This window comes from Daphnia pulex, chromosome 10 (assembly GCF_021134715.1).
Source record: "Daphnia pulex isolate KAP4 chromosome 10, ASM2113471v1".
NCBI lineage: Eukaryota > Metazoa > Arthropoda > Branchiopoda > Diplostraca > Daphniidae > Daphnia > Daphnia pulex.
Genome location: NC_060026.1, coordinates 16,102,791 through 16,125,286, shown reverse-complemented (window position 1 = coordinate 16,125,286; position 22,496 = coordinate 16,102,791). Strand labels below are relative to the sequence as shown.

The 22,496-nt window shown below is 40.4% G+C and overlaps 1 protein-coding gene and 1 long non-coding RNA gene across 3 annotated transcripts; one reads left to right on the top strand and one right to left on the bottom strand.

Annotated features, from left to right (window-relative positions):
* Nucleotides 1–623: 623 nt before the first annotated feature.
* LOC124204824 lies at nt 624–21,967 on the bottom strand. Of its 2 annotated transcripts, none has more exons than XM_046602037.1 (3): nt 21,863–21,967; nt 1,003–2,363; nt 624–899 (listed from the first exon to the last, which is right to left on the bottom strand). In XM_046602037.1, exon 2 carries the CDS (start codon nt 2,348–2,350, stop codon nt 1,031–1,033), a length of 1,320 nt encoding a protein of 439 aa, XP_046457993.1. In that variant the 5' UTR covers nt 2,351–2,363; nt 21,863–21,967; the 3' UTR covers nt 624–899; nt 1,003–1,030. The 2 variants fall into 2 exon arrangements, with proteins under 2 accessions (XP_046457993.1, XP_046457992.1); XM_046602036.1 differs by lacking the exons at nt 624–899; nt 1,003–2,363 and adding exons at nt 20,074–20,348; nt 20,452–21,782.
* LOC124204827 lies at nt 7,296–8,329 on the top strand. The gene is made up of 4 exons (XR_006879131.1): nt 7,296–7,356; nt 7,418–7,516; nt 7,598–7,869; nt 7,936–8,329. It is a non-coding gene; the product is annotated as an uncharacterized LOC124204827 (long non-coding RNA).
* Nucleotides 21,968–22,496: the final 529 nt, after the last annotated feature.

Below are 22,496 nucleotides of genomic sequence, written 5' to 3'. Positions count from 1 at the left end.
ATTGAATTCGATTATCTTAATTTTATTAATTCGATTTCAATGTAGACGATGGGCCAAGACTCATGTAGACTCGGGATTTTACAGGTTGCGAAATCGAAATTGCGAAATCGAAATTGCGAAACATTAATCCAAAAATGTCTCATAGATGGCTGATGGCGAAAAAGATGTAATTAATCAAAAGTTGGTCTGAAATTATTCGAAAAATCTTAACTTAGCTTTCATGAAAATTAATTTCATCTTGCCAAATTGTTTTATTTGAATTCGAATTAATTTATTTATTTCCAACATTATTCAAAAATGAATTTCATGGAATTCGATTATCTTATTTTTATTGATTCGATTTCAATGTAGATGATGGGCTAAGACTCGAGTGCAAGGTTTCAGAGGTTGCGAAATCTTATTTCAATAATGGTTCCTAGATGGCTGCTCGAAAAAGAAATGATTAATGATCACAATTCGGCTTGAAATTATTGTTGAACTTAACATTCTTTACGAATTAGAATCGATTTCTCCTGCGCTCTCCTATCCTGCGTCCGTGAGAAAAGTAAATAATTAAATGGAATTAAAATCAAATTAAAAATTGTGAAAAATTTCCTCAAAGAAAAACGAGGTGTGTAGGCGTATTTTTTTCATAATGTTTAATTAAGCGAAATTTTTAAAAAATAAATATTTTCATCTGGCAATTAAATCATTTTTTTAAAAGAAATTCTTATCCCATAATGAAAAATGAATTAGAATCATATCAATAATATTCCCCTCCCCATCTTAAATTTCCCTTCCCCAAATGCCCTTGTCTTTTGGATGGTGTCGCCGCGATGATGATGTTGAAAACTCAACGAGGGACGCCGCAATACTCTTCTGCAACATCAAACCCCCGGGAAATGGGTCCGGTGGTCACCCTGTTGTTATATAAAAAAAACGAGAGTTAACCAGAAGAATAATTAATTTTTCTCCAATAATTAAATAAAATGAATCAAATTTTTATTCCTTTTTTTTTCAAACCTTTGAGTTCATCAGTGATTTTCAGTCCTTAGCGTTCTACAAATTTGATCGCCGCCGAAAGATCGGCAATCGTGTAACGGACACTGACGTTCCGATCTTGAAACGATTGGGAATCACGAAATGTGGCCAAATTGATTCTGCTCAGTTGAATGGGTTTGGGCACGAACTTCTCCCCGTTCCATTGGACGTGGTCTCTATTTCTACTATCTTGAAATAATTTTACCATTTCTTCTATTGAAATATCGACTCGCCGGGAACTATCGGAATTGGTTGCCATTTTCCCTGAAATGACTGAACTGATTCCGTCCACGTCAGCCCAACTGTTTGAGAATTCCAAATGTTCCTCCGTTTGAAACATGATGTCAATGAATATCTTTTGAGAGTCCTTGTCCAGTTTGTTGACGATTTCGTTCAAATTTTTGGCCGTCTTGTCCGGCCGGTAATTGTCGTCATCCCAGAAAACAGAGTCCCACATTTTATCACTTTGCTCTTTGATGGTCGTCCTGGATGTGACCAGCAAACCTTTTAAAATATTGAAAATTTCAACTTCCGTGTTTCTAGACCAAACCTCGTTTTCTTCAAATGTGTTCCTTAGGATTTGTGTGGTCGTTTCCTTCAACATTTTCATCTCGTCGTCGGCCGTCAGATAAATCTGATTTGTCATTTGAAATTTCTTTAAATAAGTCGAGACCAATCGACCGGAAGTGATACTGTCGATGCTAATGGTCGCCTGTTTGGTTTGCCACGTCGGATGCGACGAAAAACTGTACAAGAGTTTGAAATGTGCGAATTGAGTGGGATCCCATCGCATTGCATTGGCCAGTTTGTCGCAGACTTTCTGCTCATAACACGACAGAGAAAGCCAAAGGGTTTTTCTGCCGTCATAGTACGTCCACCATGGATTCAGCCAAAAATCCACTGGGGGTGAGCCGCTGATGAGAATCAAATTCTCCAAGGAAATGACGCTCACTTGATACGATTTGATTGGATGACCAGTAATTCCACTCAAATGTTGTACAACTTCTTTTTGGACTTTGACGTTCCACATTTCAATGCGGAATCTCATCTCTGGCTGTTTCGTCACACCGTTGTAAGAACTGACGGCACTTGAGTGGTCCAATAGCGCGAGAGGAGAGTAGAAATACCTTTTTTGGCTGGCTGTTTCTGCCCCGTGATTATTGGCGTGTTCGTAAATTCTAACGACAAAGTTACCGTACTCCTTGAAACTGAACGTGTCCGGTGAGATTCGCAGTTTCGCCCAGGAAGAAGATGAAGCAACGGGGTTGCTTGACTGGCAGTAGCAGCAAACGGCCAAATAAGCCAAAATGATGGCGAGGATGTTTTTCATCTTCGGTGGAGGCCTGGAGGGTAATTTTATAATTCACAAAAATTCAAATCTTTGAAGTCAATATCGTTGAATAAAACTAGAAAAGGGGTCTACCTTCTGTATCGATGTAATTAACGACGAATTAACGAGAAATATTGACACGACTTGACGTTGATGTGTAAGTTTGAAACTGAATAGGAATTCACGAATGACTGCGTGTTCATACTGGAAAATTGGGCAAAATTATTCATTCGAATGAGTTTTTGTATAGAGTTTCGCACGAATAGAGTTTCACATTACGTGTGCAAGTGTGTCGGGTTCCTTATTAAATTATTTATTTATTTATTATTGGTTTGCGCCATCCAACATCGAGTGTAAGACTAAAAACCGCTAAAAACAGAAATGTAATTTCAATATTCCCGGCGAAGTGATAAGAGTAATAACATTTCGGTTGCATCAACAAATCCGCTGTCTACTGCTGGATAATTGATTGATTGATTGATGAGTTGCCCAAATCCACCCAATCCAAAGTCCCATCCCACGTCGTATGGTCTGATAATTCTATGGCTCGTGATGTTTTTTTTTTTAAAGATAGCCGAGTATTGGATTCCTAGAAATGAAATACGATATGATGTTAAAAATGAACCTGTAGATGTTTGGGGGTCTCAGATTATTCTTCTCGGTAAATTTTTCTCTTTTGGGACAATTAATAAATAAGAAATTTTGGAATCAAAAATCATATTAATGAAACAGGTTTACATTATATGTGTAGATTTAAAATAGGTGGGCACATCAAATACACTTGAGACGATATTCGCAAGAATTTTTTTATTTTATTAGTGCCAGCTTTATTTTTATTTTTTTTAATCCTGTTAAATATTATTAACAAATGCTGGCATTTTCCCAACATGTTGGAAATGAGATTCATGAGACTTTGATACTTTGGTTCTATTTATGTGATAGCTTCGGACTTCGCGACTCGACAGCGTGGAAAACATTTCGTGAAAATCACACACGTCGCACTTGAATTTCGTGTCGAGGCTATCGACAGGCGACATGACACGGTCATTGATTAAAACAGACTATCTTATTTCCCTTATATATAAAGACGAATAAGCCTTCCGTTCTGCCCGAGATCCGTACCGACCATCTTATCGTTCCGTCCGTTGGCCGTCCGTTTAATTCGTACCAACAACCGTTGAGCTGCAATTGTCATCTGTTCTGAATCGGAGCCAGACGAGGCTTCCCCAGCCACAGCAACAATGGTCCCCTTCGGACGGGGCAACCGAGCGACTATAACCTCCAACCCACTGAAAAGGATTGGGTTACAGTTGATGCTCCCGCTCATTTACTCGCCTGACGTAAGATAGACAGGCAATTAGATAACGATATACGCTGCTGGATAGGGTGTCACCGCTGTCGTCCAATATTCTTTCCTAAATAGTTGGCGAGATAGTGCGACCTCGTCTCCTCGCCTTGCCCTTGAGACATTTTTGTATTTTTGTATTTAAGGTTTGTATTCGAAATGGGCGAATGTTACCTTCCCCCTTCATCAACAGCTTGATGCTACTCTCCTGCCTTGTGCTTGATGGATGGGCATCGGCTGTACCCAAAGGAAATATCGATGTCACATTTACCGCTACGACGACGAACGTTATGATGGCAATTAATTGTGGTAAAATAACTTTCAGACATAGAAAGATCATTTCCGGCAATCAGTTGGATCTGATTAATATCACGATTCACGAATTAACATGGGAAATATGGACAAATATTTAACCGTATGTGTTGCCCCCAATGGAACTTAATATTCACCCAACTACAATTCGTTAAAGAATTATTTGTTTGGGCTAATAAAGAAAATCACCCGGGAAATTAAAATGAGTAAACTATTATGAAAGTGTCTGTATTAGAAGAATAAGAACTCGTGTCCATACACCACATCGCATGAAACAAACAGCAAAATTTGCGTGTCTTAGTTATTCGAGCAAGAAAACCATTGAAAAGGAAAGCTGACTTTCTCCAGCGGAGAGTAGTGAATGTTCGAGGACTTCTAGACAGTCGGGGCTGTGAAAACCATTTGATGCAAGTCACACAACAACGCCGGATTTTCTTCCTTCATCTTTTTCCATTCGTTTGAATCCATGACCTCACCTGGAAAAAACAATCAGAACGACGATTAATAAAGGAATATTTTTTGATGAAATTACTTCAGTATGAACTTACCCGGATAACGGCGGAAGTACTCGATGGCATATTTCTTCAGGTGCTCCGCTGGATGGTGGGTGGTGAGAGTCAGCAAATCCAGGCAGTTCTTGGCGGACATTTGGCGAATCAGATGAGTTTCACACCAAGTTTTCAAGTGTTCCAGCAGATATTTGTCGGCAGCAGCCAAAAGTGCCGGTGCCATAACGTCCATTGCTGTTGATTGTGTCGAGCCGGTGTACAAGTAGCGAAGAAGTTCTTGAAAGACATCGGGATCGACGTCCTCGACTTCCACCTCGCCGGTTTGCATCTCTTTCGTCGGGTGCTGAAACATGGCTGCAAACACCGGACTCATCATGGCTAAAATGATCTTGTGGCCTGTTAATTTTCGGCCACGAATGTTAAAAGTGACATCACTTAGCGACATCTTTTCAAAAAGTTCTTCGTGTTGATGGAGGATCTCAATAAATCCCTGATAGTTTTGCCGACTGTCGTTTATGATAGGCGTCTTGTGAATATATCTCTCGGTTGCTGTAGCTTTTCCCATCAGTACATTTCTTTTCAAAACTTCGATTTTGCAGTAAATGGTGATATTTTGTTTTACAAAATTCCCATAGTCGAGCAAGGCTTTTTTTCTAACCGTAAACACTGTTACAGGGGATCTAGTGTTTTGCGAAATACTGGTGGTCTTCTGCCAGTTCCGGAAAATTGTCTTGCATTTTTCATTGGAAATGATGACTTCAACTTTGATCGGATATGCAAAATGCGCTGGATAAAGCAGCTGAATTTCTACATTTTGGAAATCCGGATCCAAGTTAAGACTCAGACTGAAGTTATTAAAAAAATCGGCCGATTTCAACGTTTCCCATATTCCACCATCAACAAGAAATGCTAGTTTTTCAATCGTCCATTCGAAATCGAATTCCTCGACAGCAGCTTTCGTTTGGCACCAAAAAGATGACGACGCTAATGAAATGGCCGGTAGTTTCGACTGCGTTGAAGAGGCAGCGCTAGCAATTACTTGTTGTGCCATTTTAACTGCAAGACGCCAATAAATTCAAAATTAAACGGTTTCAGATTTTCTCTAACGAACGACGAAAAAGAACAACTCTACTTAACAAATAAAAACAGCAACTGATGATCCCATCCATCAGGCCACAGCTAATAACTCCGAACAGGAATCGACGATGCGTCGTTTTGGGCCTATACTAAGAATTTTAGGAATAAAGCAGTTCTGAGAAAAGAAACGTTTGTTGTGAAGGCTGACCAATAAGGTCAACAACAATGTTGGAAATACGCAATTGTTTTTCAATAAGTTTCTATATGGCCAATGACATATGTACAGTACGCTTGGCATATTTCGAAAATGTCTCACCTCCCAAAAAATAAAACATGTATGTGTTATGAGAACATACAAGTTCAAGGTTAGACAAATTCCACTTACCAATTTAGAGTTGTCAATGTCCGATGCTGCGGAATCCTGTCGGCAAACGGCCAAAGTTTCTCAAATTGACAAAAGATGTCCAATTCCCACAATCGTAAAAAACCATAAATTAATTAAACTGTCTTGCCATCCTTTTGCTAGATGTCTGAGAAGAGAATTTTTATTGTTTTTTATTGACATGCACGAATCTTATGTTGTGTGTGTGATTTCCCGCAAGTCTAAGTGTTGTCATAAATTCACACACTGAATACCTCCCAAACATATTCACACGCTGCACGAAAGAAACCGAATGACACAAACGTCAAAGAAAATAATATCCAAAACAATCTGGCCGCAGCGCCTCTGACGGGAGTAGTAGCCCAGCAGCCAGCACTCCAGCAGGCATAAATGATTAAATGGGGTAGAAGTAAGGGGCTGACGTTGCACCGGAAGATTCAATACTACACCAAGAGGCAAAAAAGTAGTGCAACGTCAGACTGCAGCGCACCTAGCGGCCTGACGTTGCAATAGTTTTTTTCGGCTTGCGACATTGCATTATTCAATTCTCATTCCAACTCATTATCCGATCTCCGCTGTTTAACTTTTTTTAAATTTGTTTTGAAGTAATAACTTATTTAAGTTACGACGTGTAATATCATACTCATATCTGTATATCTGTGAGCTGTGTGAGCAACTGAGACTGTGAGCTGTGAGCGGCTGTGAGTCTGTCAGAGGTGTGAGGTTGTGACTGCAATGGTGCAACTAAACTTAAGATTCAAAACTTAATAATAGATGTCTGCAGTGTCGTGTCGTCCTTATTATTGTTCACTTCGTGAAATGAGGCGAAATGGGCGAAACAAATTGTTGCTAATTTTTACTTATTTTATTGTTATTCCTGTGATTTCAATTACCAAATTGAACTTCATATCTTATGCAGGTCTATCTTGACCTAGTGTCCTTATTTTTATATAATACTAATTTATTCTTCAAGTTCTAGATGCATACTGTCAGTCTGTCAGTCATTCCATGGTCATTATTCTAACAAGTTTACTGAGGGCTCAGTCACTTTACATCCTTTAGATCCTCATGCTGTCAAAAGCCTAAAACCCATGTTTGAAGCCCACATATCGTGGAATACAAATGTGTGGAGATAAGGTATTTTCCCATTACTGCTACCACAACAACCACACCACGTCAAATGCCTTTCTAAATTCATCACCCATATGATAAAGGTAATAAGCATCAATATCACCTATCACCGAGCTACTGCAATACTTCATGACACTTCCTTTAGCATCAGGAAATTTATCTCAACTTGAAGAGTAATAATGTTGGTTGCTGTGAATTCCGTTTTTACGGTAGTTTCATCATGAACATTTCAGTGTGCTTCTTAGAAAAGGTAAAAATTTATATCCTTTATTAATGCCATATTTTCATTAATGTAATACATTTTTTTACAGAGCACGCTAGATCCCCCATCTATGAGCTTGTTCCTGCAATCCTGCCTCTGGTATTTCTATTCCTACAAAAGCTAATTGTTGAGATGATTATGTTAAACTGTAAGCTCAGTTGTCAGCTTATTACTTAAAATGACATTCTTAGCACTTTATTTGTTCTTGGTTTTGGTAATCACTGAGAAGTTCCTGCCCAGAAGCCAGAAGCAGAAAAGGCGTTGTCGTACATCATAATAGTTCGTAGATCTTCATTTTTCTTAGTTGACCCGTTGGCTGCTACCGTTAGCTAATCCATGTTAGTTAATTTCACATGTGGTTGGGGTGTGGAATCCTGGTGTTGCTGAATACTAGCTCCGGTCACATTTTGTCTTCATGGGGATGCCTTTTGTTGCCATACTTTCCCGCCAGAAGCCGTTCTTTAGTGAAAAGTTGGAGGAGTTTAATCTAAAAATCTTCAAGTAAGACGCAAAAATCTTATTTTTGTTTTTAAAGCTTTCTTTTTAATTCCCAACTTGTTTTTACAGCACTATGTCTATGTGTTACGTCCCCTGAGATTGCTAGTCCACAGCCGATGTCGGTCTAGTCTACAACGCAGTTTCTTTATGGAATCGTGTGGTCCTGGCACGGAGATCCTTGAGCCAATGCTGGCTTTTGTCCATGAGAGAAGAGTGGCTTCCACCAACGTTCTGCTCCATCTGTATCTTCGCGACGTACGATCAACCAGCTTCCCTACTTTTTATGCTAATACAACTTGTCTTACTTCACTGGCGAGTTGGATCACTTCAGTGTTCGCTTCCGTCACACCTGCAGTCACTCGCGACGGGATTATGCCCAGGTACCCGACAATTGATTTACTTTCGTAGATTATCTACTAATTATCTACTTGCGTTAAACTTTGTGTTTGTGTAATAATTCCAAAATCTGGCCCTTCTTGCGCGCCAACGAAGTTTTACCGTTTTACGTAGATATTTCTTTGTTTTCTATCATTTTCGGCTGTCAAAACAATCAGTTTCAGTTACTTTGCACACCTCTTTAAACATTTATCGGCAGCTATTATGTGGTAGTTCTAAAGTGATATAGCAATAACTGACGATAATTATTCCACCAACAAAGCTCACTTTTTAAATTGATAATTGCTTTTTTCGTGCTGGGGTGAATGGTAAATTCTGTATGCTGTTATATTTCTAAATTTTGACAATCATGCTTTCTTCTTTTTGTTTGACTTTGTAGGTGCTGAACAGCAACCCGTTGGATTGGATTATCCATCGATGATGGACGGCTTGGCTCTTCCTCACCTGTCCTTGTATTCTTCTCGTCATCGTGTAGCCTACATCCATGTGAGCACAAATGTATTCACGACAATTTCTCTTTTCATTTTTAATTTCTGAATCCCCAAATTCTGCACTTGTATGGAGTAACAGGAGATGTCCCCAATTGCCCAGTGATACTTGCCCTTCATCCTCCAAGGTAGGACACATTTATTTTTCACTATTTGCGGGTCTCATTGCGTATTTTTTCTTTTTATTAGACAGGCATATTTTGATCAAACTAACAGACTAGCGATTGATTCTTTTTCGACATTTTTATTTTTTCAGACCTGGAAAGGTATCCGATCGATTTATTCACAGTAGCCTTACTTAAACGTCTATGATATCAAATGTAAAATTAATAACAGCTGTGCAAATGTTCTCATTCATCATGCGTCAACTGACGCTGGACTGTTCGGTTGGGTTAGGCCCAACCGTTTGTTGGATTCACATCGGTTCGGTTGGTCTGCAGGAAACGGTGATTATCTGTCGTAATTAAAAAAAAAAGTAAAACTCCAAATTCATTTCAAATGGCATTCGAGACTAACTTGTAACTCTGAAGGAAATCGTTTCCATCGCGGCATCGCCAGCAACTTCGTGAAGTGAAGACGTAAGCGCGGCAGATTAGAGTGACGTCACTTCCAGCAACCGAATTGCGTAATGTTCAACCCAACGGATAATTCCCGTAGCAATTGCTCCTGTAGAAATAATACGCCATATGCTCAATTGAATTAGTCTTGCTATTGAGCTTCACATCCAGTTCACAGCTGCTATACTCGAGGCTATACTCTTGTTTGAATTTGCGACGGCACAAATGAGGAAAATCCCCGCCAACCAAAGAGGATGGGATGGATGGCAACAAGCATTGCAGGCAGCAACTATTTTCACTTCATTTTTGCTGCATGTTGCCTTATGCCTTATTTAGCTCGAGGATAACCGAAGTGAGGGATGGATGAGAGCCAAAGGGAAGGATTTAAAAAAAAAAGAAAAAGAAACGGTTAAATTGAAGGTCGCATTTGTTTTTTTAACCTCTAAAATAGTCTCAGCTAGGGGTTTCTATTTTACTTGCACCAATCTCAGAGGCCAGTGACAACGCCCCAATACAAGACGATTGACCTGTGGAAAAAAGGAGGATAGGTTGGCTTAATAGTTAGCGGCCATTACGGCATCATTTTCTCTAATAAAGGTAATGGGTAGAAAATGAAACCAATCAAGCCTATCCTCCTTTTTCCAACCGCAGTTTAAACAAAAGCGGATCTTTTCTTCTGTTGGGCGTTTTCGCTTTTACCTTGTCAGTTTCTCAATAGTGTGAAGCGTAGAGGGTAGTGTAGCAGTCGCCTAGTCGCAAGTTTGTGGAGTGAATTGAATGAATCTCAATCAATGTGAACAAGTGAAACTGATTTTCCAGTTTTGTCAACACCAGGGCAGTGAGGTTGACTATGGACGAACTTTGCGTCACGGAAATGAACGGCCGTTTCATCACCTCCGACGACATCCGAATGGAATGCGGAAAATCCAAGGCCAGCCCGAAGAATGGAATGGACGCAACTGGAACTAGGCGAGTTGGATCTGCGCCTAATCCAACGTCCGGCTGTTTCTTTGACGACTGCTGATCTCCAACTTCAAGGTAGGACATCTCTTCATCAAATTCATTTGCCATTAGAGGTTATTGCACAGCCACATTGCGTTTTCAATTCTTTGGCAAGGGTCGAACTGATCGACGGCTGAAGCCCACTTGATACAGCGTTCTTGTTTTTTCTTTGGTGTTTTATTTTAGTGGCCATCGCGTGTCGAATTCAGGCTTGTTGACTTGATGAATCATTTTCGCATTTGATTTGGAGTTTTGACTAGTGCTCTTATCGCCGGACTTCCAAGGAAAACTTGTCACTTTTGCTGATGTTACAGATTTTCTGAATTTCGAATCATTTATTGAAAAAATTAAAACAGTTATGCGGTTATTCCAATAGAGTGTGCCATATTTATCTATCGGAATAATTCATAGATGGCTGCTCAAAAAAAAGTAATTATGCGATCCACATTATCTTGAAAAAATTCAAACTGCTGGCAACTTCCTATTTTGATCCTTCCAGTTCCCTGGTTCCTTGTTTAATTCCATTCCGCGGCTGGCCGCCGCGCACCGTTATGTGGATTTGACTTTCTTCAGCACTTTGATTTTTTGATCATTACATGCTTAGGCGTTTTGTCGACTTTAATTGGATGCTCGTTTTCGGTTAACAAGTCTTGGGTGTTTAGGAGGACATTATCCAACTCTTGGTTCGTTACTTCCAATTTCGTAGGCATGAGAAAGGAGTTGTCGCCCTCATAATCGTTTTTCTTCTCCAATGAAACAAATTTTTTTTTGGAAATGAAGCAATGTCTGTGATTATTGGTCGGTTTTGATTATCTTTATTTACCAACAGATCATATTTTTCGGTGGGCAATGCATGTATATAGGTGTTTTGGTATATGGTCTATATATAGTTCAGAAAGGTTTTAGGCTACGTAAAAGGTTAAAGTACAAATGATAAATTTTAATTGATGCGCAAATTGCCGAATTCCGAATTCTAAACTGGCTCAGCTATCACACGTCAAGATAGTCGATACGCTATAGCAAGCAGGTGAAGACGACCTATAAACTCTGGACTGTAGAGGTGACGACGAAAGGTTAAAACACTTGCGTGCAACACCCTTACAACTCATCTCGCACAGCTTTTGAGGGCTACAGAGGAGTCATAATGATGTAACACTTGGGTGCTTTACCGTTACGTGCATCTCAACTCGTACAATACAGAAGAATACAGCAAGTCGCCACGCACAAGCCAGCGACAGAGCTCTATCGACGGTTTCCACTTTTTTGGTGGTTTTCCTCGGGTCAATCTTCGGTTCAATCTTCGGGTCATCATTGAAAAAAGAAAGAAGGTGAAAAATAGAAAAGAAATCGGGTCGGAATATTGACACGTTCACCCAACAAAACTTTAATTCGACATCCATTCGACGCACCTTCAACAAGCAAAGCAACTACATTCCGACAATAGTACAAAAATATTTCGACAACAGATGTAGCGCATAAGTACTTTGACCTAACCTAACTTAAATTTACCTTAACTAACTTAACCTAATCTTAAAAACTAATTGTCGAAAGTACTTTTTGCTACACTGTGTCTACGTATTCTCGCACCAGTCGAAATGCAGTTGCATCTTGTCGAAGGTAACATCAAATCGGTGTCGAATTAAAGTTTTGTCGGATGATACTTGCAATATCCGACCCAATTATGACAGAAGAAGAAAAAGATATAAAGAAGAAATAAAAAATGAAGGTAAAGAATTAAGGGGAAGATATAAAAGTACAAGAAATATAAAGATTACTCCGGTCAATCATGTCTCTTCGTCCGGTCCTCCTCTCCACTTATCATCCACCTGTCCTGTCTACTTCCGGTTTCCACTCTTCCTGGTGTTCGTCATCTCTCCGGTCCACCATCTTCTTTAAAAACTCGAAATTGGCAACGCACTTCCTATTAATGAAACTCTTTTCTATCCGTTCCTTCCCATCCACTCTCGATCTCAACCTCTATTATCCCTTCTCTCCTTAAAATTCTCCTGCTGCTCTCTCCTCTTACCCAACTGAGACAAAACCTGCAAATTTACCATCAGAACTATGACTTCGTAGATTTGTACTGCCGACTCGTGTAACTTTTATCTGGGAGAAGGAATTCGTATTTAACGAGAAACCTTTTCATCTTCCGCCAACCGCTCACGGAATTTGGTACATTCATTAACATCCTCTCTTGTCTCTTTTTGGCCGCTTCCATCAGTGTTACTTCGTGTCTCTGGTACAAGATTTGGTGAGCCTTTAGTTTGCGCTCTTGTCTTTTTACCTCGGCCGGACTGGGAACGACTTCCGGCAAATCACCGACCTTCATATCCAGCTCGAGACATGCTTCGCCCACTGGATTGTTGGACTCGTCGTTCAGTTGCATCTTCAACGCACTGACATGGCCATTTTCGTCGTGCATCAAATCAGACACGGCCATTTTAACGAAGCCGACCGTGGACTTCTTCAACCCGAATATCGACGACTTTTTTACTTTGATGGTCATTAGACACGATTCCGGATGTTGAGTCTGGATGGTAAAGTTTTTGTTCCATCTATCGCGGATCGTTTTGGATTTGAATTCCTTTGTCTGGTTCTGGTAACAAATTTTGCGGTGCCATTCCTCGACCAGCACGGACAAGTAATATTGGTCGGAATCTTTTGCTTTCGGAAAGTTGACCCCTCTCACCACTTTCATTTCGACAAGTTTTGGCGTGTTGACGACTTTAATCGGATTTTCATTTCCCGTTAGCAAGTCCTCGTCTTCCTCCTCCTCCTCGCCCCCCTCGTCCTCTTCCTCCTCGTTCTCTTTCTCCTCCTCTTTTTCCTCCTCTTCTTTCACTTCCTTCTCCTCCTCCTGCTTCTCCTCCATCTGCTCTTCTGGTGTCATCAATTTACTCAATCCTGGGGCCTCGTCATCGATTTCTCGTTCAGTTAGCGATTCAGCAGTGCTCTTGGATTGAGCCTCGTCTGCTGCTGGCTGTTCCTCAACATGTTCACTTTCCTCATCAGGTATAATCGTTTCTTTGGCGATTTCATCCAGTTGAGTTTCCCCCACAGGATCTTTGTTAGTCACATTTCCGGTGCTGTCGACAATTATCTCAGGCAAAATCGACAGACTCTCCGGCACTTTCTCGTCCAACATTTCAAGTGGTTCGTTAGACGGAGGTATTTTTACTTCAGCCGGAATGTCTACGGGGTCAGAAACTGGCTCTGGATTATCGCTGGATAAGCTACCATTAATGGTGAGAATAGCTTCCTGCGTTTGGTTATTGTTGAGCTTCGGGTTGTTTTGGCCCGTCTCAAGTTGCTGTTCTTTTTCAAGTTGGATCTCTTTGGGTTTTTCAACCTTTGTGTCGACTTGTACCGGATTTTTCTCGTCCGTTTCAAGTTGTTCTTTTAACGGAGTTTCTTCAGCCGGAATAATGTCTTTAAGTTCTAAAACGTGCTCTGGTGCTACCAGTTTCTTCTTTGATTTAGTTACCACATCCGATTCTTCGTTAGGTACATTTCCGGTTTCGGCAATATTCCCCGGATACGGAATCTCCTGCTTTTTCTCGTCCGTTTCAATTTGGGAATCGGTCGAACCGCTATCGGGTTTTGGTCCATCTGGTATCTGGATCTCTTGGCTCTTCATGATCTTGTGAGCCTTCACTTTGCGCTCTTGCCTTTTGACCTCGGCCGGATTGGGAACGACTTCCGGCAAATCACTGATCTTCATGTCCACCTCGAGATATGCTTCGCCCACTGGATTGTTGGACTTGTCGTTCAGTTGCATCTTCAGCGCACTGACATGGCTGTTTTCTTCGTGCATCAAATCAGACACGGCCATTTTAACGAAGCCGACCGTGGACTTCTTCAATCCGAATATCGACGACTTTTTGACTTTGATGGTAATTAGACACGATTCAGGATGTTGAGTCTTGATGGTAAAATGTTTGTTCCATTCCGGCTGGCTGCCGCGGATCGTTTTGGATTTGAATTTCTTTGTCTGGTAACAGATTTTGCGGTGCCATTCCTCGACCAGCACGGACACGTAATATTTGTCGGAATCTTTTGCTTTCGGAAAGTTGGCGCCTCTAAGAACTTTGATTTCGACACGTTTTGGCGTGTTGACGACTTCAATCGGATTTTCATTTCCCGTTAGCAAGTCCTCGTCTTCCTCCTCCTCCTCTTCCCCCTCGCCCCCCTCACCCCCCTCACCCCCCTCGCCCCCCTCGTCCCCCTCGTTCTCTTTCACCTCTTCCTCTTTTTCCTCCTCTTTTTCCTCCTCCTGATTCTCTTCCATCTGCTCGTCTGGTGTCATCAATTTACTCAATCCGGTGGGCTCGTCATCGATTTCTTCTTCCGTTAGCAAAGGAGACTGACGATTGACTGAATCCTCATCTGTTAATTGATTGCCATCAGCAGTGCTCATGTATTGAGCCTCTGCTATTGGCTGTTCCTCAACTTGTTTACATTCCTCAGGTACAATCGTCTCTTCGTCCGGTACCATCAACTTGCTCAATGCTGAGACCTCGTCAACGATGTCTCGTTCGGTTGACGGCCGAGACTCTCGATTGACTCTCCTCATCTCATCATCCATTGATTGTTTATCATCAGTGATTTTATTAGACTGAGCCTCTGCTAGTGGGTCTTCCTCAACTCGTTCACTTTCCTCGGGTATAATCGTTTCTTTGGCGATTTCATCCAGTTGAGTTTCACCCAGCACCGGATCATTGTTAGTCACATTTCCGGTGCTGTCGACGATGGGTTCAGGCAAAATCGACAGACTCTCCGGCACTTTCTCGTCCAACATTTCAAGTGGTTCGTTAGACGGAGGTATTATTACTTCGGAATTATAGTCAGTATTAAAGTCGGTATTACAGTCTACTGGTATATCAGTCGGATTGTCTATTACGGGTTCAGAAACTGGTGGCTCTGGATTGTCGTCAAATAATTTGCTATCGATGGTGAGAATAGCTTCCTGCGTTTGGTTATTCTTGAGCTCCGGGTTGTTTTGACCGGTCTCAAGTTGTTGTTCTATTGCCGGGATCTCTTTGGGTTTTTCAACTTTTGTGTCGAATTGTACCGACTTTTTCTCTTCCGTTTCAAGTTGTTCTTTGAATGGAGATACTTCAGCCGAAATAATGTCTTGGGGTTCTAAAACTGGCTCTGGTGCTACCAGTTTATTATCTTTCGCCGTCAGATCATCGTCAGGTAAACTACCAATGGTAAGAATAGCTTCCTGTGGTTGATTTTTAAGCAATTCTGGGTTCAAGCTACGGAGTAGACTGTAGCAGGCGATAATCTCTGTCCAAAATTCACCCCAGCGAAGGCAGCCGATTAAAAAGAGCACTTTTGGTATGCCGAGCTGACTAATCGCAAAGAGCAGCGCGAGAACAATGTAAAACATTTGGGTATACATGTCTAGGCTTGAGGAATCAGAGATTCAAACGATATAAATTCAGGTAGACCGTCGCCCCCCTATATACCTTCGGATCAGATTTTCGACGCGGCAACGATTGCAAAGACACTTTTTGTTAGTTTTTTCGTAATTTTGAAAAGCCAAATCTGCTTATTTTCATTGAATTCTAATTCATTTAAATATTTCCAACATTGTTCAAGAAGAAAATTTATGGAATTCGATTATCTTAATTTAATAATTCGATTTGAATGAATTTCATGGGCCAAGACTGGAGTGCAAGAAGTGCAAGAAGAGGTTGCGTAATCTTAGTTTAAAAAACGGTTCATAGATGGCTTCTCGAAAAAGAAATAGTTAATCAAAAATCGGCCAGAAATCAAATTATTCGAAAAATCTTAACTTTCATGAAAATTAATTCAATCTTGCCAAATTTTGTTATTTTAATTGAATTCTAATTTATTTATTTATTTCCAACATTATTCAAATAGAAATTTCATTTAATTCGATCAGGGCTACTATCTTATATTTGTTAAGTCGATTTGTATGTAGATGATTGGTTAAGCACTTAAGCCTCGGGTAAGATTGCAGAGGTTGCGAAATCGAGATTGCGAAAATATTTCAAAATGGTTCATAGATGGTCACTTTTGTTTAGGCATTTATCATTTTAAAAAGCCTAATCTTGTTATTTTAATTGAATTCCAATTTATTTGTTTATTTCGAAAAATGTTCAAAAAGAAATTTTGTTTAATTCGATTATCTTATTTTTGTGAAGTCGTTGTGAAAAAGTTGTGAAGTTTGAATGTAAAGTTTGAAAGGTCGAGACACGGGTGCAAGATTGCAGAAAAGTCTGTTTCCCTTATCAGGTTACTAGACATTTGTTAGAAATGATTTCTACCATGAAATTAGAGCTATAGAACTAATAAACTACGTTTAATTAAAATAATTGAAACATGAAATGAAGTGAACTTGAAATTTATTTGAAGAAATTCAATCGTCATACGTTTAAATCCAGACATGAAGAACATTTTTTAATGACATACGAATCTCAATTGATGGTAGATGTTCCGAACTCGTTAAATAGCGGATGACCGAGTCCCTGTAACTTGGGGGATTTTCATATTCCGGCGGCAGATTCGGGTAAATGGTATGATACACATTTTCTGTTGGTTCTCCTGTTGTCGTTCCTGATCCTGTCGTCGCTGGAGGTTCGTGCAGAGTAGGTGTCATTGCGTGTCATTATTTAAATCATTGCGTCATCACGGCGATGCTATAGACATCTCTGGTTGTGATTTGTTTGGGCATGTTTGGGCAGCGACTCGAATGACCAATCACAGCGTGTTCGCATTGTGACATGAATAAGCTCCTCCCCCAATATGTTCGTGACAGACACAGGCTCCTCCCCAAAAATCGCCCTTGTCTCCGTCGTTCACTAAACTTGTTGTCTTAATTTTTATCCCCGACATTTCTGTTTTGAAAAGAGAATAATGTTATTTATATTAATCTCATTTTATTCTTTTGTATATTTTGTATATTTAGGTTGTTTCTGCCATGAGAAGTAATTAACGAGCGCCATCAAAACCTTTTTTTGGGTGTTGAATCAATGATTCAATTTTTCTTTCGACATCTGCCGCGTTTCACTCCGACTGTTTGTCTCCGATTTGGATTTGAATCTACCAGAGCTCCTCTCTACTAGACGACGTCTCTTACAAGTCAATCATCGGCTCTTCAATCGCCAACAGCAGCAAGGCCCAGCATTTGACCTGACGGAACATCCAGAGCTGAGGTGATTTCATTTCCAAGGACCTGCGTTCATCTTCACTGGAGACCAAGACAATTTGAAGCTTCTCCGAAACGGCCGAAAACGAAATGTGATGGGACGTCCTGTTACTTTTAGGTAAGTCGCTTATTTATAGTTAAAAGATAAGTAAGCGAGTCTTTTTATTGTCGTGAATCGTGATGCTCGGAGAACGTTTCCACTAAATCCCCACGTAGACGTAGCCTACAATTGCTGCAATTGCAATTGCTACAATTGCACAAACGCGCTCAAACGTCAGATTCAAACGAGAGGGGAAAATGTCAAGTGAGAAAACGCGTGAATTTTTGTTTTTGTTTTTCACAATGAACGGAAAGTTTCTCAGCAAATGTGGCGGTACATGTGCCTACAAATGTCGTCCGTTTTTTGTTTGCGATGCGTGAGTAAATTTTGTCGTGTGTGTGGTCTGCGTTCGGAACCACTCTATGGTCACTTCCCCTCTCTTTTAGCCGCTGAAAAGAAACGGAATTAAATGATCTAATACCTTTTTCCTTTATTAATATAAGAAACGTCCTGAAATGCCGCGTAATACGGTAATAGTATACGGGCATCGCCATTGGCCGCTTATCTTCGTTTTCTTTTGTTTTTTTCTTTATTCTTTTCTTTGAATTGAAATTGGAAAAAAACCGACCGGCTGTCTCATTCCCATCGAAACAATTTTCCTACTCAACTAGCACGTATAGTCTTGTTACATGCCGTCCTTTTCGCCCTCATCCTTTTATTATTAATTTTTATTTTCTCAATTCTTTCTTTCCTTCGTTTCATGGTTAATGAAATATCACGGTTGGTTGACTTTTGCAGTTGAAAGAAAGATAAATGGCACGAAATTTGATACATCTGCCGTGAATTTTCTTTTTTTTTTCTCCTGGAACTTTGGCGTTTTATTTGGCTGCCAAGTGCTAACGTGACGGGGGGCATCCGACCGACTATATAACCTCCAACCCACTGAAAAGGATTGGGTTGCAGTTGATGATCCCGCTCATTTACTCGCCCGACTTATAAGATAGACAGGCAATTAATAGATAACGATATACGCTGCTGGATAGGGTGTCACCGCTGTCGTTTAATATTCTCTTACAGTTCTCCAAATATAGTTGGCGAGATAGTGCGACCTATCTCCTTGCCCTTGTGACAGCTTCTAGCTACTACATTACCCCTACCAATAAGGAGAAATTGTTTGTTTTTTATTGTTTAAAAAAAAAATCCAATGTCGTTATCATTTTGGCTGCTGTTGAACGTTGGTTGCCCTGACCGCACCCCGATGTCGAATCACGCTCAAATCTCGATGGCTAGAAAAGAGCCAAAGTCTTTTTATTTTATTTATTTTTGGATGGGGGACGCAATGAATTCATTTTAGCTCATCATTCAGCTAGGCATCAGTAAAGGTAGCGAAATTGCACATTTGCCTGACGGGCTAATAAAGGTTCACGGGTAAAAATATTGTACCACTTTCGACCACTTAAGGATTTTGATCAAGATAACAAAAAATCGGATTGATGGACACGTCGGTCAATCACTTGGTCAATCACCTGGCCATCTCGTTTTCTTTTTCTTGAACCCGACTCTAAACCCATCATGGCTGATAGAAATGTTGACGGACAAAGAATGGAGCAGGCGATACTCTATTAAAAAAGAAACGGGACTCGTGCTGTTTCGTCGTCGTCATCCGTTCGAAAATGAAAAGTGAAAAGAAGGAAAAATGAATTAGATTTACATTTTTTCCCCCTTCTCTTTCCTCACTTTTCGTTTGATTTGCTATTTTTTATTTTTATTTTTGCGGTGCCATGTCGCCATTGATCCGCTTGGCGAAACATGAATTTGTTTGGGTCATCGAGTAATCAGCATGCCAGATGCGATAGAAACGTCAACATACGTCCAGCACCGGCCGCTCATGTTTTTCATTTCATTTTTTTAATTTTCTTGGGACGGGCAGAGTATTGAGATGTCGCCTGGGCTGAAATGATGACATTTCGATTATTGACGTGTAGGAATTGGGTCCGGTTTCGTTAATCCCCGATGACGACGACCTCTCCCCCCTCCCTTTTTTTCAGTTTCGTTGATTCCTTCGACGGGTCTTGATTGGGAGCAGCGATAACACTGGCGTTTGTTTGTGTCCAAAATTGAGAAACGACGGATTCGTGACAGCCTCTCTCGCGGGATTTTTGACTCTCCGTCATCTCCTCTCACTTCCGATCACGCAGACGATCAACACTTACAAGATGTTTTTGTAAGACACCGTTTAGCTGTTTGGCGCAACCTGTGACACGATTCAACTAAATTCGCCGAGGAGATGTTTTACTTAATAAAGCGCATTGCCGAGCCAACGCTCAACACCCAGGACGTTATTGAACCTGTCGAGACTCGAGAGCATATCACAGATCCCAAACGTTGCCCATCTGCAGCGCCAATCATTCACCGTATATCGAGCGTGATTCATCAATTTTCCCCAATTTTTTCCCGTAAAGTAAATAATGAAATGGAAATAAGTCAAATTAAAATAGTGAAACTGTGAAAAACTTCCTTAAAGAAAAACGAGGCGTGCAGGCGTATTTTTTTCATAATGTTTATTTAAGCGAAATTAAAAAAAAAGAAATATTCATATCTGGCGATTAAATTTTTACTACAGAAATTCCTATCCCCTAATGAATTAAAATCATATCAATAATATTCCCAGCCCCTTAAATTTCCCTTCACTAAATGTCCGTGTTGACGTCGCATTTTGAATCTTGTCGCCGCGATGATGATGTTGAAGCTCAAAGTCAAAGGGACGCGGCAATTTCCTTCTGCAACATGAAACCCGGGAAATGGGTTCGGTGGTCAATCTGTCGTAATAAGAAAACGAGAGTTAACCAGAAGAATAATTAATTTTTCTCCAATAATTAAATCAAATTGAATAAAATTTTTGCTTATTTTTTTTTTCCAAACCTGTGAGTTCATCAGCGATGGTCAGTCCTGCGAATTCTTCAAATTTTATCGGCGCCGACAGATCGGCGGTCGTGTAATGGACACTAACGTTCCGATCTTGAAACGATTGGGAATCACGAAATGTGGCCAAATTGATTCTGCTCAGTTGAATGGGTTTGGGCACGAACTTCTCCCCGTTCCATTGGACGTGGTCAATACTTTCTTCTAATAATTTTTTAACGTCGTCGAAATCGAAATCGTTTGCCATTTTCCCTGAAATGATTGAACTGATTCTATTCACGTCATTCCAACTGTTTGAATTGACCGAATGTTTCTCCGCTTTTTGAAACATGTCAGTCAATATCTTTTGAGTTTCCTTGTCCAGTTTGTTGACGATTTCGTTCAAAGTTTTGGCCGTCTTGTCCGGCCGGTAATTGTCGTCATCCCAGAAAACAGAGTCCCACATTTTGTCATTTTCTTCTTCGATGGTCGTCCTGGATGTGACCAGCAAACCTTTTAAAATATTGAAAATTTGAACTTCCGAGTTTCTAGACCAAACCTCGGAGTCATCAAATGTGTCCATTAAGATGTTTGTGGCTGTTTCCTTCAACATTTTCTTCTCGTCGTTGGCCGTCAGATAAATCTGATTTGTCATTTGAAATTTCTTTAAAAGAGTCAAGACCAATGTACCGGAAGTGATACTGTCGATGGTGATATACGCCTGTTTGGTTTGTGACGTCTGCGATGACAAACTGTACAGGAGTTTCAAATGGTTTAAATGTTCGGGGTTGGTCCGCATTAGATTGGCCAGTTTGTCGCAAACTTTCCGGTCATAACACGTCAGAGAAAGACTTAAAATTTTGCTCTTGTCATAGTACGTCCACCATGGATTCAGCCAAAAATCCACTGGGGGTGTGTAACTAGTAAGAAGGACCTTCTCCAAGGGGAGGACTCTCACTTGATCGGATTTAATTTCGTGGCCGACGATCTCGTTCAAATATTTCACGACTTGTTTTTGGACTTTGTTGCTCCACATTACAATGCGGAATCTCATCTCTTGTTGTTTCGTCACTACGTTGTAAGAACTAACGGCACTTGAGTGGTCCAATAGCGCGAGAGGAGAGTAGAAATACCTTTTTGGGCTGGCTGTTATTGCTGCCTCGTGATTATTGGCGCGTTCGTAAATTTCAACGAGAAAGTTGCCGTACTCCATGGAACTTAAAGTGTCCGGTGAGATTTTCAGTTTCGCCCAGGAAGAAGATGAAGCAACGGGGTTGTTTGACTGGCAGTTGCAGTAAACGGCCAAATAAGCCAAAATGATGGCGAGGATGTTTGTCATCTTCGGTGGAGGCCTGGAGGGTAATTTTATAATTCACAAAAATTCAAATCTTTGAAGTCAATATCGTTGTATAAAACTAGAAAAAAGGTCTACCTTATGTATAGATGTAATTAACGACGAATTAACGAGAAATATTGACACGACTTGACGTTGATGTGTAAGTTTGAAACTGAATAGGAATTCACAAATGACTGCGTATTTATACTGAAAAATTGGGCAGATTCACTCGAATGGGTTTTTGTGTAGGGTTTCGGCAGCATTGCGTGTGCAAGTGTGTCAGGTTCCCAGATTAAATTATTGATTTATTTATTATTGATTTTCGCGATCCAGCAGCGAGTGGATGAAAGACTAGTATCAACAGAAATGTAATTTAATATTCCTGGCCAAGTGATACGAGTAATAACATTTCGGGTGGATCAACAAATCCGCTCTCTATACTGCCGGTTAGTTGATTAATTGTTGCCCAAATCCGCCCGATCCAAAGGTCCCATCCCACATGCCACGTCGTATGGTCTGATAATCCTGTTAGCTCGTTATGTTTTACTGGATTCCTAGAAATGACACACGATATGATGCTCAAAATGAACTGCTTTTATATATCTGTGGATTTTTGGGGGTCTCAGTTTATTCTTCTCGTTCAATTTTTCTCTTTTTATTTTGAATGTGAATAATTACGAATTTGATAATGAACACACGGACAATTAGAAAATAAGAAAGTTTGAAATCA

Coding starts and splice junctions, on each gene's coding strand:
- LOC124204824 (XM_046602036.1), bottom strand. CDS start 21,769: ATGACAAACATCCTCGCCATCATTTTGGCTTATTTGGCCGTTTACTGC.